The 16,422-nt window shown below is 37.5% G+C and overlaps 3 protein-coding genes across 3 annotated transcripts; 1 reads left to right on the forward strand and 2 right to left on the reverse strand.

The window, feature by feature from the left end:
* Positions 1-929: 929 nt before the first annotated feature.
* On the reverse strand, positions 930-5,963 carry LOC105457138. The gene is made up of 3 exons (XM_011701630.1): positions 5,415-5,963; positions 4,377-4,494; positions 930-2,044 (listed from the first exon to the last, which is right to left on the reverse strand). Exons 1-3 carry the CDS (start codon positions 5,583-5,585, stop codon positions 1,854-1,856), a joined length of 480 nt encoding a protein of 159 aa, XP_011699932.1. The 5' UTR covers positions 5,586-5,963; the 3' UTR covers positions 930-1,853.
* A 1,010-nt stretch (positions 5,964-6,973) lies between these two features.
* On the forward strand, positions 6,974-11,364 carry LOC105457139 (MAU2 chromatid cohesion factor homolog). Its single transcript, XM_011701631.1, has 8 exons — positions 6,974-7,285; positions 8,008-8,187; positions 8,274-8,552; positions 8,644-8,893; positions 9,171-9,418; positions 9,621-9,826; positions 10,022-10,224; positions 10,291-11,364. Exons 1-8 carry the CDS (start codon positions 7,061-7,063, stop codon positions 10,485-10,487), a joined length of 1,788 nt encoding a protein of 595 aa, XP_011699933.1. The 5' UTR covers positions 6,974-7,060; the 3' UTR covers positions 10,488-11,364.
* A 1,132-nt stretch (positions 11,365-12,496) lies between these two features.
* On the reverse strand, positions 12,497-13,894 carry LOC105457140 (probable NADH dehydrogenase [ubiquinone] iron-sulfur protein 7, mitochondrial). The gene is made up of 3 exons (XM_011701632.1): positions 13,790-13,894; positions 12,821-13,390; positions 12,497-12,751 (listed from the first exon to the last, which is right to left on the reverse strand). The coding sequence occupies exons 1-3, from the start codon at positions 13,806-13,808 to the stop codon at positions 12,654-12,656; spliced, it is 687 nt and encodes a 228-aa protein (XP_011699934.1). The 5' UTR covers positions 13,809-13,894; the 3' UTR covers positions 12,497-12,653.
* Positions 13,895-16,422: the final 2,528 nt, after the last annotated feature.

Here is a 16,422-nt window from a genome sequence, read left to right on the forward strand (position 1 = left end):
CTTATTAATTAATTTGTTCAATTGATTAAATTATTGATTCACATAATTTAAGAATATGGGAAGGAATTTGGATGCGATTTTCGTGGAACTTAAAACTACTTGGAAATAAGCTTATCCAATTCCACAATCGCTTACGATATGTTATAATCTCAAACGAAGGAATCAATGTAAGAATTTACATTTCAATTTATTTTCCGATCTAAACAAATGATAAAAGATATCTTATTTCTCTTTATAAGATTAATATAATTGGCGCGAAGATGTGCCTGATGTATGACTCTCGGAATTTACGCCAATTCGATGAGAAGCAAATTGTCGTCACCATTATTATTATAATCATCATTATCATCTGCAAACAGACTAACCGCATATGGTAATCATATCGCGTTTCGTTTCTCACAAACAAAAAGAATACGTTTCTTTCTATTTTTCTTTTCTAGTCTTGTCTCTCTTTATTCTCTGTGTGGTGCTGTTAGCAGTTAAACACTTTCAAAGTGCGAGAGAATTTTATATCCTAAAAAAAAAAAGGGAACTCTCTTTTCGCTACACGACAGAAACGAGGGATGGCGAATATTTAGCAGAACTAGAATTCTAAGGCATTTGCAAAATACAAGAAAAAGAAAGAAAGAAAATACGGATTGACTCCGCTCGTTTCACGGGGACACAAACATTTCACGACTATGAATATTGAGCCGTTTAAGACTGCGTGACGTGCGCACATTTTTTATTTTGTCAAGAAAACAAAATTGCGAAATTCGTACACCGATTTTGGAACATCTGTCCGAATGAAAAGCGTTGTCCCCACGATTTATAGAATTAGTGGATAAATAAAGATTACCGAATACTCTGGAAAACTATACGAATAAAGCTTACCAATGATTGTATTAAAAGGTGATATTTATTTATCTTTTGTAATATTTTCGTTTCTGTTTTTTTTTTTTTTTTGGATTAACGCATCTGCGAGATTTCCGATAGTATTGGTAATCATATATGTTTATATCGACGAATCCAAGATTATGTGTGTTCTGTTATATAATAATTTCTTAATTATTCGATGTCTTGCCAAGGATAAAAAAAATAAAATGCTGGTGGTATATGAATCTATGTATTCGCAAATTTATAATCGCATGACTATTAATTTATACAAAATCTCAATCTGTAAAACCAACTGAAAAAACCCAAAGATTTTCAATTTTGTAGAAATCAGATTTCTTTGAAAGGAGATTTATAAAATATGTAATCACATAATAGTCGAGATTCAGGCTAAGAGAATTAAATAATAAGTTATAGGGTAATAAGTATAAATTCGCAGAAGCGTTCTCCTTAATATACATCCAACTATACTTTTACAAATTTTAATTACAATTTTAGTTCCTGTCTATAAATTCGAGGAATCGAAACAATTTCTGTCTCTAAGTAACAATATTTTGCAACAGTATTTTGTAATACCATTGTACAAATAATATAAATGTCTGATTGTAGATTCGTCATTTTAACGATAATCGAGATTCAGGTACAATCGGTTGCAGGACGAAAAATCTTTGTTCGGACAAAGTTGGGGCCCAGAAGTAATCAGGTTGGACCAGTTTAACGGCTTCGAGGGTGAACGCTATATTTAGAGGCATGGCGGTAAAAACTTCGGGTTGTGCAACTTGCGATACGATTAAGTTAAATGTCTCGCGTCTCCCCGATCTCGTTAGTGGCGTTCGGTCAGAGCGTCTACGATGCAAAACAATTTGATCGCGAAGAGAGGACAAGTCGAATGCGCTTCCGTTCACAGGATCGTCGATGATCGTCATGGTAAGCCAACTATCACAGTTGAGACATCGTCGAGCCGGGAGAGATCTCGGCGCCTAATTCAGTTTCTTCTCGTTATACTGCGTCAGGCATTTCTTGAAGTGCTTGGCGCAGAAGGGATACAACGTCGGGTGATCGCATGTCCTGCAAGCCGCCGCGAGATGAGAGCAGCATCTCAGGCTTTCACGGCAACAGGAGGCCCACAAGTCGGGTCCGGCGGCGGCGCAATCGTAACAGAAACAGTCCCCTGCAATTCACATTGACATATCATATTGACACGTAATTTAAATGTCAATGATTTACCAATATAACGATTTCCCTTTAAAATTTCCCATAAACACTTCCTCGATTTCACTTGCGTCGACATCTTTTATTTCCGACCATTCAAACGCCGCGATAAGCAGCTTCCGCGTTTCAGCGAGGATGATTAAACAAACGGCTATACCGGATTATGTTTCACCGTTGCCAGCGCGATAAAATCTGGTTGTAAGGAAATGCGTTCCGGATCACCATTTTCTAAACGTTAATAAAATAAAATAAAGTTTAATTAGAGATTAATATTTTTTAGTACTTTTTGGAGAGCGTTTCATCGACAATATTTTAGAAATGTTACATATATGTATAAGGAATTTTGCATTAATAGATACTTTATAATTGATGATACTCGAAGCATAGATAATGAAGCAGATTAATTTATTCGTATTAATAGATATTTATAATTGATGATACTCGAAGCATAGATAATGAAGCAGATTAATTTGCTCAAAATAGATTATTTTTATTACTTTAGAAGCAGTTCGTGTTGTATGTATGTTCATTTTCTCATAATTTTTAGGACGACGTTTAAATTTAAAACCTGTTTCGCATTCAGTTGTGCAATTAAAAAAATGTACGAATGATTTGCCTTCCGATGCTCTCACTGTATTACTTTCTCTTATCCGTTTGTATATTTCGTCTTACATATGTCCGTATAACGCAATTGCAGTAAACCCGTGACGTAAAGACGAAGGCGTATATAAACCGCACGGATTTTATTGCGATGAATGTAGGATAATTAGATGAAAAAAATTATACGGGTTTTAAAAATTTTCCGACCGAGATAGCGCACGTACGCTTGTTTCTTTACTCGAAAACTGGTTGTATACGACAATCAGGACACACATTCGCGGCAGTGACATTTACGAGATATACATATATATTATGCTGTTTCTCAATCGCGCAATTATTATGATTTGAGAACAAACTTTTAATTTGTCGACTGAAATTATCCGGAAATACGCGTTTGATGGCAAAAAGCTCACGTTATTCAATGTCAGGTTGATTTCGGTTACATTCAGTGTAACTTGTACATAAAATTAACCTACATTGAAAGAGCGGTTTTACTGAGGTATCTGAAAAATTTAGCTATATAGATACGGATCTAAAAATAATTTTTTGGACCATCTAAATAATTATTTTAGACGCTCGAGCAGGTTGCTTATAGGATGTCGAAACTTTTTCGCAACATGATCATGCTTGAACGATCTCAATCTTAATTATTTTAATAGACTAACATATAATTATTCTCATATCTATAAGCTAATTTTTAGATATTTTTAGCAAAATCGTTCTCTTTCCATCTAACTAAAGTAATATTTTATAAAAATTATTACTAGACTATTAAAATCCTGCCCGATGACTGAAATGTAGCAGTAATCTCTTTGATGTATTTTGAAATATTTTTGGTCGCGCAAAAGTGTTTTCGCTCTTGCAATATCTGATCCTTGAGAATCACTCTGCCATACTTTGCGTGCACTCTGATGTATGTACATACATGTATATTACTCGAAAGCGCCTTGCACGTAACATGTGTCACCTAGTTAAAGCAATTAGACTTTCTCAAGCACTGATGACAAAATGCGAAAAGTATTCCGCGAGGATCCGCGCGATGCGTTTGAACATTCGTCCGCGCTCTAACATTTCAAACAACGCCTCGATTATCGCTTTCCGACGTTACGTGAAATCTCGTGAGCACGTAATAATACGACTGCCGTGAGCTGAATTTTCCTCGATTCGAATTCATTACATAGAGAAAGGTGCGATGCGCGCGATGCAGACCTAAAAACGCGGCTGCGGCGCTCTCCTTTCTGTGATGTCACGCGACCGTATTATTATCTCGGAGACGGCTAAATAAATTCATAATCCGGAGATAAATTCAAATCCCGAATCGAGGGATAAATTTTAATTCCATCCGCTTCACTCGAGTCTACTTAATTTGTTGCGAAATCAGATAACGCTCTAATGTTTAATGAATATCCCCAGTTATTTTTCAGAGCAGTCGCACCGGGATGCGAGGCGAGGCGTTAACGCCGCGCCGCGCGCGGCATTAAACACTGCGTCGGCGAACATAGTCAGTCATCTGGGAGCGGCTATTGTCAAGGTCAGAATCTCTATTGTCAAAGAGCGAATAGCGATGTTTTTTTCTTTTTTCCGTAATAGCGAGGAAGCTCGCTGCAACGGTATGTGGATCGCATTGCGGTCAGACGTACACAGCCGAGCCCGGCGACGACGACGCCGCGACGCGGCTACGCGGATTTTACCTCGAGGACAGTCAACCGATCGTCGAGCCTCCGCCCTTCGGCACTCCAGGCCCTCCTCGCCCATGGGACAGCTCGTGAACGACGCCTCGATAGTGTTCTCGCCAAGTATCGCGTCGATCTGAAATTTAATTTCGTCATCATATCGCTACCTGATGAGCGTATGGAATTCCGTCGCGAACACTCGCCGCCGTTGCGAAACTCATTTCGACGGCAAATGTTAGTCATTGCGTCAATTAACTCGCGACGTCCGTCGGATTTTTTTTTTTTTTAGAAATTCTTTATCGCGTTGCGCTCCCACAGCCGCTGATGGAAAGTTCTCCCTCGAGTGCAGCCTCGAGAAAGTTTGTTTTTAATCGTTCGCTTTAGTGGCTCGAAAACCACTGTTCCGGCATTGTCTCGCGAAAGATCTATAATTAATTAACGATTAAAACTTAAAAACTGAGATTAGAAAATGATTTAAGATCGGCAGAAAAATTTGAATTTGCGCTTAGAGAAAGACACCCTGTGCGCCGTGCACGTATATAAGGAGGGCTTAACCCATTGCGAGGCACATTTGTTATTACGGGCGACGTAATAGAACGCACCGGTGATTATTTCTCCTCGTATGCCGCGCGCGTTTATTCCTCATGCGACGACGTTGCATCACGAGCGAGAGACACGATTTGTTTGGAATTATAAATTTGACTCGCGGGAGAGGGACCGCGGCAAAAACTGGACGGCCGTTTCATCAAGGTATCGAGATTTTCATTTTCGGATCTCACGTGACACAGATGCACTCGTGATTCTACCTTAAATTTTGTAAAATTCCGACAGAGTCAAACTGCCAAAAGTGGCACTTCGGTCGTCTCGACCTGTTTTGGCTCACAATGATTTTGGTACCAGATTTTTAACGCAAAATTTTGTTGGAAACGAGAGTTTGCGCAGCACGACCTCGAAAAATGAGAAAAATGACAATAATAATATTAATAATTATTAATTATATTTTTAAATAACTAATGCGAAATAACTAAATCGAGTTCGACGTCCGCGCCGGCTTACCCGCTTGAACGCGCCCGGTTTGGAGAACATCTTCACCAGTTTCGCCAACGCGTTTTCCGCCTGGACATGCTCCGCGACGTTGGTGACGTTCGTGGCGCAGTGGGTTTCGCGCGGCGGAAGAACCGCCAACAAGCCGAAGAGGAACGCGAGCACGCACCGGCCGGAGAACATTGTGCGTAAAATAAAAAAAAAATTGAAAAAGAGATAAAGATCGCCGAGCTCTCGCGCGTTCGATCCCGCGCGATTCGAAACAGGCGACTGCGATGATCAGCTGGCGGCCGGGAACTCTTGCGCTTGCTGAGTACCTGGTGGGGATATCCCACATCGACGTGGAAAAGCATCGCCTCGTAACGCGGAATTTATTCGGTCTATGAAAACAAGAACGCCTTATGTCCGACCGCGTAATGTAGGCGGACTGCAAATACAATTTAATCCCGTATTTTCTTAATTATTATGCAGTTATTCCCAGATAGCACAGAGAGTTTATAAAGAATTCAGTCGTATTTCATCAATTCTGAATATTAATTTTCAAAAATTATTGTAAAAAGAATTATTTTTCTACAAGTTCTGAAAAAGATTTCTTTTTGCACCTAAAAATGAAACTCAGAATTGATGATATACGATTGAATCATCTTTTTGAACTTTCTATGCTATCTTGTACAATTTCCTGCACAACGTTTGTCGATGATTACATGAAGCTTTCGACATGATAAAAAATATATAAAATGATTTTTATAAATCAAGAGGCTGAACGACTGAGCTACGTACGACTGAGTTAATTGAACTAATACTGCTGTACGCACTCCAAGTAATTAGCACGCGTATTAATCCACTTGTTTTATACATATTTCTTAAACATATCTAATGTTTTATAACATTAAAGTTTAAAATATACATATTAACATTAACGAGTATTACTTTGGGATAGCTCGATTAAAAAAAATTTTTTTAAATAATAAAAATAAGAATGCAGATCAAGAAGGAAAAAAATTGAAGATGTTTCTGTTCGATAGTGATAAGATATATCAAGATGTAAAAGAGAGTCTCTCTCTACACACACACATACACATACACACACTATATATATATATATATAATATATATAGGTATATAATTGCATTTTATCTCAAAAAATCTTTTAGAGGAAAAAATAAAGCTATATAATTAACACGCAGTTGCGTTTCGTTTCAATAATAGATTAGCGGAAAGCCATTGTAGTGGCGCTTAGTAATTAATCAAAAAGATAAATGTTTTAAAAATTTTAATATTACAAACCATTTAATATAATATATATGAATCTCGCAGATGTGTAATAAGACTAGATAATTTAACATCCGAAACGTCGAGCCGATATTTGGAAAGACCATTTAAATTTTTTTAGATAATTTAGAAGATTCTAGCCTAATTTATTGACTAAAATCATACAAGTTCATGCGAGTTCGGTTAGACGCACTATACATACTTCCTCTTTCATGTATGACGAATGTGTATGACATGTATATGTATATGTATATGTAATCTCCTCCATCTGTTTACGGTGAGCAGCGTCCTCATTCTGCTGCTAGGCGCATCACTTCAGTCACTGGGGAGAGAACTGTAGAGGCGGTAGAGTTCGTCTGGCATCGTTTGTGTGGTGAAATGTTAAAATGGCGTCTTCTCAGGACGCTTGGTATCTCTCGTTGCTCGGCCTGGCCGAGAATTTCCGCACGTCGAACCCGCCCAACATCAAGTCGTGCATCCAGTGTCTGCAGGCGGTCTTCTATTTCAAGCCGCCGCAGCGCGTCGAGGCGCGCACTCATCTACAGCTCGGCAACATCCTGCTCACGCACACGAAAAACATCGATTTGGCGCGACAACACCTAGATCAAGCGGTCAGTCTTCCGTTCACGTTCCGCATCTACCGCGTCGATTACGAGCGACACCGCCGCCTCTTTCTTACTCCTCGCTCCGTTTCCACATCCCCGCGATTCGCGCGATTCTGCACGCCCGCCTGTCCTAACCTCTCCGCGCGCGATGACAACAAATATGACGTCAAGCTTGTGTCAAACTGCGCGCGATTCGGGACGATTCGCGTCCTTTGATCTTGGTCGAAAACACCGCTCCGCCGACGAATTGGCTCGAGCGGTGAGCGAACGCTAACCCGTACGTCCGTTCGTTCTATTCGCAAATCACTACGAACAGCTAATTTCGAATTTCGAACTGCTTCTTGAATCGCGCATAATCTGGCGCAAGCTTCAAACGTCACGTCAATTCACGGAGCTGCGTTAAGCGTCGTACAACTGGACGATTTAAGAAAATTGATCAGTCGTATTTCCATTTCCACCAATGAAGATTAACGTTAATCTCGGTTTAACCTACTCTTCATCCATTTTCAATTCTCAGAACTGGAAAAAGATGAAGAGAAAGTTGAACCGAGATTCACTGCATAGAGATATGTAAGATTATTGCTTTACATTTTTCTATGTGCCACGTGCTTAATCGATTGTTATTGATCAATTTTCTTAAATCTTGATTGTAGACGCTTGAATATTCGATCGGAGCTTTCATCGTCTTCGACGATATTTGTAATGACTCTTGGTTTTATTCCCTTTAGTGGCGGCTGAGTCAGAATATAAATACATTCGACGACGTGAAGTTCGAAGCAGCTAGCATCGTCGCGGATCTGTACGAGCAACAGTTGCAGCCGAACTTGAGCAAACCGATTTTGAGGAAGGCGATAGAACTGTCTCAGCACAATGTCTACTGGCATTGCAGGCTTATCTTTCAACTTGCGGTAAGGCTTAACAAGCTGAATTCTTTGCATCACGGAGAAATAACTACGTAACAACAGGTACTCGACTGACGACTTTTGGATTGCAGCAAATTCATGCTTCGGAGAAGGACTTTGTCGCAGCGAGTAGCTTACTTGCAGTTGGCGTTGATTACTCCCACATAAGTAACGCCGGTTATACCAGAGTTCTCTTTCTTCTAAGCCGATGTATGCTGCTGTTGATAGATAAGAAGTTCACCGAGGTGCATCCTCTTTTAAATTCAGCGAACCATCACATAGAGAATTGGCAGGGTAACTCGTATCAGAAGGAGTATCTGAAGGTGTACTTTCTAGTTCTTCAAGTGTGTCACTATCTTATGGCAGGCCAGGTGAGGAATAGTTATAGGTGTTGCAATTTACAAAAAAAAAATTGTATAGGCCATTCTGTTCTAATATTATCTTTCCGTATTATTGAAACAGGTGAAAAGCGTGAAACCATGTTTGAAATCATTGCAACAAAGTATACAGACGATAATGTCACCTAGCTGGCCGACAGACGACGTGGTGGTCACGGGCTCCAATATCGGAGATATGTTTATATGGATGCCGAAGGATCATCTATACGTCTTGGTCTATTTAGTAACCGTTATGCATTCTATGCAAGCCGGATACATGGATAAAGCGCAGAAATATACCGATAAAGCGCTTAGTCAAATTGAAAAACTGAAAAGTAAGTATATGCACGACGTTTTAATTAATTTAAGTAAGTTTAATGTTCTCGAAATGGTTTACACCAATTCATCTTGTATTCCCTCACACAAATCTTTAATTTTCCAATGAATCTCTTGAAAATGGAGGCATATGCGGGATGAAAGAGAATCGGGATCCGCCGAACTATGAGTTGGCCGCTCTCTCATGGAGCCACGTGTCATCCCGCATTACTTCTTATTTTCTTACATTGATTTAATATCCAACGACATTGAATTCTTTATTGTTACTGTTTACAGTTATCGATAATAAACCTATCCTGTCCGTGTTTCAATTAATGCTCTTGGAGCACATAATCATGTGCCGGCTTGTAATGGGAAACAAAAGCGTGGCCCTTACGGAAATTTCTCAAGCCTGCCAGCTCTGCAGGCGGCAGCCTAGGTTACTTCAAGGCCATAGACCACAATTACATGTATTACTAGGTTTATATGCAATGTCTATGAATTGTATGGAAGCTGCGGAGGCACAGTTCACCGCTGCACTCAGAGTAAGAAAATGAAATTGTTTTATCATATATTATAATTTAAGATCTTTTTATGTTTCTGATCTATATTGTATATGCTTTTTTATAAGTGTTTTAAACATTTTTTGTATTTTTATTCTGACTAAATTTCGCACGCAAATGTAATGTTAATTCTTGTTATAACGAGAGGGCAGAGATTAAAAAATATTATTTAATTTTTTTTCAGACGTCACAAGAGAGGGAACTCTGGACATTCGCGAATTTGAACCTAGCGATAGTATATCTCAGATCGAAAAAGGAAACCGAGCTGGGGGTATTATTAGAAAGGATAAATCCAGAATCTCTACCGTCGCAGTCTCATTCACTAAGGGCAGCTGCATATTACGTACAAGGACTCCAAGCTTTCTTCGGTGCTAGATACAATGAAGCAAAGTATGTAACATTTTTTCAAATATTTATTCTCATATCCTAATAAATGCATGAAACTTGTAAGTTTAATTTCTCGAAACAGTAAAAAGATGAAAGATAGAACAGTCTGATTCTCAGTTAATAATATTAAAAAAAAGCTTAACAACGTGCGATATAATTCGAATGCATCGATGTAAATGTGCAAATATGATTTTTTAGGCGATATCTTAGGGAAACCTTAAAAATGGCTAATTCAGAAGACTTGAATAGACTCACTTCCTGTAGTCTTGTGCTTTTGGGACATATATTCCTTTCGTTGGGAAATAGTAGAGAGTCAATGAATATGGTCACACCTGCGATGCAATTAGCTTCTAAAATACCTGATGTACATGTACAACTGTGGGCTACTGCCATTTTAAAAGGTATGTATACATTGAAAGTAGTAATTTTTCGATTTAACTGTGCACTATATAATTGAAATATTGCAGATTTGTACAGAATTTGTGGCGACCCTACTCACGAGGCCGAGGCGTATCAAATGCACTGCACATTCTCTCAAACCCTCTTGAAGGACCATTTTCAGAGTACTCAAATAAGCGAGCACTCGCTCATTCATTGGATAGACGGTCCGGTGCCTGCGTTGTCAACCAATCCACCACCATCTACGTCGCAAGCAATTCTCTAATGGCATAAAAGATATTTAGGTGTGTCCTTACTTAAATTGTACAGAACTGTCTGAAAACCATGTATATTTGTACTAATTATTCGCATTGAGTTGTAAAATGAAGTTGGGTTCAGCCTCATCCAGTCTCAGATATTAAAAGGACTATGATGTTTCAGAAAATCGGATTTAATTGCGAAACAACGCGGAAAAATAGGATTAATGGATATTTGATATATCCAAACTTTTTTAATACGTGAGATCTGCAGAGAATATGGCAACTAGTTGTAACAGAGCTTGATAAGCAGTTTGTAATATTGTTTGAAGCATCGAAATTTTTCACGGCAGGGACTGACTATATATTTAGACCATTGATATTTTGTTTATTTGTTTATCTGTGGATCATTTTTTGTATGGAAGTACACAAGAGAATGAGGGACAGATGCTTAAATCATCGTAATGCAGAACAGAGACGCGTTTTTTAGAATTGTATAAATCGTTCTGCCGCACAATGCGTTTAGACAAGAAGATTTGTATTGCACATATAGAAAATAGATCGGAATACAGAATAAAGGTTTTAATTTTTGTTTGTAAATCTTGTCGGCTGTACTTTTCTGATTAAATGTGACTTCGGAAATCTTTTTATAACTCCACTATCTTCATCACACGGAATAAAAAAATATTAATAAATTTTTTAACCAAACAATTACATATATTAGAACATTTTAAATTTGCAATTTCAATATTATGATACAGATAAAATTTTGTTTAGAAAAAACAGAATTGATCTTCGAAATGTTAAAGCGTAAAGAAGATGGGGAACAAGTATCAAAATAGATATTAAATTTTTGTATATACTTTTTGGATTACAATAAAAACCAATCGAAGTAATTAACTTTCAGCAACGTTTAACAAATTGTCCATACGTCCAGTGGATTATCGAAATGATTTTTAGTTCTTTTTTTAATGGTTTTTTTTTTAATGACCAAAGTAAACATTAATAATTTGGCTGTGGCACAACAGAATAATAACGATTCATTAAGCGGTATAACGAAATAAAAGAATGATAGGTACGAAACTTTGCAAGTCGGTTAAAAAGAGGCAAATTCTTTACCTATTACATGTACAAGATGTTTCGGTATATATACATGTATTTTTATTAAAATGATATATGTATGTATTGTATGAGTATATAATAAAACTGTAATTGTTATATATTAGTATTATAGTTACAGTAATAAATAAAAAAAGGGGCCTTAGAACATGGTAACTTAAACAGCAAAGAACTTGTGTGTAAAATTCTTTACTTTGTTTAAATTATTCTAAATATATTTTTTCCACATTTTCTGTATATTAAAAGAAATAAAAAGTACATGCAAATAGTAGAATAGAGAATGTAATAAAACAAGTTTGTACAAATATTTCCTTAACATAATACAATACAGTACAAGCTTCATTTATTGTAGCACGTTTTATGTGTGTATATATATGTATAAAGCAGTATTTAAAAAATATAGATTTTACTGCATAGACTATTAATATAACATAATTTTATGATTATTCTAATATTGCTATCTTCCGGAAAAAATAAATTTAAAATATAAATTGGTAATAAAGAGAAAAAGAAATAGAGAAGACAATTTTTTGACAAGATAAAATTAATAAAGTTTTTCACAACACATTGCATCCAAATTTAATTATGTATAAAAAGTTTTTTTGCGCCCCTTTTTTTGTATTATAGTATGTTAAAAAGAAATCGAAATTTTTTTTCATTCTCACACAATTAATTGTGTGACAAAGTGTATATATATATTTGATTATATATTTAATAAAAATAAAGATGAAAATATTAAACAATCTTCTATGTATCTTATGTAGAACATTTTTGAACATATTTTCAATTTTACAGTTACTTATATAGATATATATTTTAGTAAACTACGTTTTCATCACAGCTAATATATAATGATGCAGAATATGTTAGTTTTATATATTTCTTTTTTTAAATATGCGTACGAAGTGAACAAAACAGATTTATGGTAATAAAAAAAATTTTATTTTTGAAATGTGATTTATTTCGTCAATCACATTTTCGAATAACGTTCAACTCCTCTAATTACTTAATTATATATCAATTATTTTACAATTTTATGATAATTTATACATTTATTACTATAGACGTCAGGTACATTACTTTCTGTACCAAACTTGTGTGGTTTGCATACGTTTAATCTTTTTCTGCAACTGAAGAACACCGTACAATAATGCTTCAGCTGTTGGGGGACAACCTGCAATATTGAAGCATATAATAACGTTGTATACATAAAATAAAAAAATACAAATAATTGCAAATTTACCAGGCACGTAAATGTCCACAGGTATTATCCTGTCGCAACCTCTGACCACAGAATAGCTATAATGATAATATCCGCCTCCGTTCGCGCAGCTTCCCATGGAGATGACCCATCGGGGCTCAGGCATCTGATCGTAGATCTTCCTCAAGGCAGGTGCCATCTTATTCGTTAAAGTGCCGGCGACGATGATGACATCCGACTGTCGGGGCGAGGCGCGGAACACCACGCCGAATCTGTCCATGTCGTATCTAGGCGCGGCGATGTGCATCATCTCCACGGCGCAGCAGGCTAAACCGAAGGTCATCGGCCACAGCGATCCTTTGCGTCCACAGTTGAGTATGTCGTCCATTCGGGCCAGGGCGTACTCTGCCATGTTACTGGGCTGTTGGAACGGGCTGTACGGCTCGACCTTCTGTTTCTCCGGCAGCGGCGCCTTCGCCTCCTGCACGGACGACTCCGTGGCCTGCTTGGCCATGTGTTTAGTCTGAACCTTCAATGTAGCAGCAGCAGCAGCGGGTCCCGACGCCGCTACATTATTACGCGCCAGGGACACCAGTCCCTGAGGGACGTTATCTACAAAAAAGAAGAAAGATATAAACAAGTCATTACGAATGATAATAAATATCAATAGCCAGGTTGCGTTTGAGAGGTTATGACAGCGTTTATTATTTTTAATCGGTCGAACGTTTCGGAATGGGAACTGGTACAGCTGGTGCGAGCAAGTAGACGCACGTCGAGCGTGACGTATGTCAGAATGCAATCTTATGCAATAGCGCGGCATCAAAACGGAAAGTACGCAAGAAGTGCGAAATTTGCTCCGGGACAACATCGATCGTCCGCGGTCCAGATGCACGGCGGCATCTCACCCGACGTGGGATTAAAATACGCGTTATGCCTGAACGGTGCGTCAGGATCGAGCATCGTGACGTTCATTTAACGGCAATCGGCATAATTCACGGTGATATAACTCACGTGTAATAGAACGAAACATTTTCGACCTCACGTCACGGACTTGCTGCTACATCGCAGGTTATGCGGGCGCATGCGCCGGTTTACGATTGAGAGACATGCGATTTAAATACCTACTACGCATTTGTGAAAATTGAGATCATATTGAGATCTCATGGAATTCAATCAGTTAGGATAAAGGGAGAAAAAAATCTTTCTCTCCGTTAATACCGGAATTTTAATTAGTGCGATTTTTTATTTGATGATATTTCCTGCAATTTGTGCTGCATTTCGTGGGCTCGGTTGGACTATTTTATTTTGAACGATACGCATATATATTTAGAAACATTGAATATATGTATATATAATTTTACATAATATATATTTTTACGAAATTAATAATTTCTCCATTTGCGTAATTTTGGTTAACCAACTATATGCAGAGAGAAACCTCAGAGAGGACATAATTACGGTCTTTACCTCAAAATGCTCTATATATGTGTACCCACGGTGCAGAAAAGTAATGTTGCTATGTAGTTTACATCCACTTCTGCAGGGGGTGTTAGTGCACGAGGGCATTTTGAGGTAAACAGGCAAAAGGCCGACTCGCGTGGTATCGCAATGTGATCGGACCAAAGTTGCCGGAATCTTCGAATATTCCGTAGCCATTAATTATAACGAAATGTAATGGACATATACGCATGGACATTCGGCTCTGGGACGAAATGATACATAACGTTCGTTGGTAAGCAAATAAATGTATTAAATCTGCATTTACTTTTTTACAACAATATCTAACTGTCGCAATAATATGTAGGTATAAATATACGACATTCGTACATTGACAATCCATTAGAATGTGTACAAGTCTTAGATTTATTTGACGGAATATCTATCGCGCGAATAGTTTTATATTTTCGAGCAAATAGCTAGTATCACGAATATCTATCTTTAATATTAATACGCCTTATATTCTGACGTGTTACGCAAAATAATAACCGTCACAAAAGGCAGACGTATAATATATCTGTTGCTTGAAATGCGGAAAATGCATGAACATGAAATTAAAAGCAGAATTCATTATAGCAGAACGCATATAGTGTCTCTCCTGGCGCGTGAAGTTGCCAACGCGAGAGACGAAGCGTCATATTGCATTTATACGTTTGCATGACGTGATCATGGACGCGCGGAACGAATCGGCTCTGGAACAAGTATAGCGTCGCGACTCGATCAATTGCGGTAAGCATGACATAAATTTACTCTGCGTTTATTAGTTATTGCAACACATCTATCGCGTAATACATGAATTTGGCACTGATAATCCGCTTGTCAGACGCGTGTATTTTCGCAAAACTTGGTCGACCGAAGATCTATCGCGCGAATTAATCGAGTTACGGCGGCGTCGCTCTTAGCTTCGTCACGCCAAAAAATCGGAAACCTTTTCGCCATCTTAAGACACATTTCGTTGCGCTTCGATATTTTATTTGTAACACATCGCGGATACACGTCGAACGTTTCATAATTTCGAATAAGATGTAATTTCGAGTGAGTCGAAATTACGAATAAGATAGTACTTGCATGCAATGATTATTTTTCCATATATTTATTTAGGATATCATTTTTATTTAGATATATTTAATGTGTTACAGAGATCAGTGTTGTGTAATTCTAACTTGTACATCCGTAACGTGAATGTAACGCGAGAAAGAGACAACTTGTTCTGACAACTTGTAAGGAGATGGAGGAACCTTGATAATCTGAGGGGAGGAAGAGGTCTAGGAAAGGCATCGGGCGCCGGTGGAGCAACCTTGTGGTAATGCAAATGATTCTAAGCAACACGAATGATACAGAGTTTGATAGCGAGGCAATTATATGTTTACGAACCTTAATAATACCACGTAAAAACAGAAGACGCTGGACAAGAGACAAAGGGCCTCGACGGAATGAATATACATTTATAAAACTTAACTATTATGTATATAACCTTATTATTAGTTTATACATAATAATATAGTCTTATAACGTATATCTTTTGAGACCTTTTGCTTCTTATCAAGCGTATCCTTTTTTGCGTGGTATTATTATTGATTTCGAGAACGGCATAATTAGAGGAGTGTCCTGACCAGATATACTCTCTCGATGGTTTACCATTGTCTTCCGAGAGGTAGCGATCGAACAAAAGTCCGATGTTTCTGGCTGAATTTGAACCAGGTCTTTGACCCAGAAAGCAGACGCACAATTCTTTATACCACAATCGCTACAAACATTGTACGCGCTCAGCAATCAGATCAGCTTAAGCGCTCAGTGATTCTTTGTTACGATTGATTTATTCCAGCGAAGAGCTAACGGCAAAAACCAATTATATTAAATAATTACTGAGCATTCACTGATCTGCTTCGTCTGCTGAACGCGCCCATTATTATTTACTTGCGTAAAATTAGTAGTTTTTCTTCTTTTATTTGGTTTGATTTATTTTGATAGTTGAAAAGTAATAATTAGATAAAAAGAAAGCTGAAACTTTATAAAAGTTTATTTTAATAAAAGTCTGTCTGTAAAATGTATAATTATTTTAATAAATATTTAACTTAGAAGCGATTAAAATATTCTGTACGTGTAAGAATTCTCTTTTAAATCATTGATTATTTTAAGCATTATTT

This window comes from Wasmannia auropunctata, unplaced genomic scaffold (assembly GCF_000956235.1).
Source record: "Wasmannia auropunctata unplaced genomic scaffold, wasmannia.A_1.0 LD335365.1, whole genome shotgun sequence".
Lineage (NCBI taxonomy): Eukaryota > Metazoa > Arthropoda > Insecta > Hymenoptera > Formicidae > Wasmannia > Wasmannia auropunctata.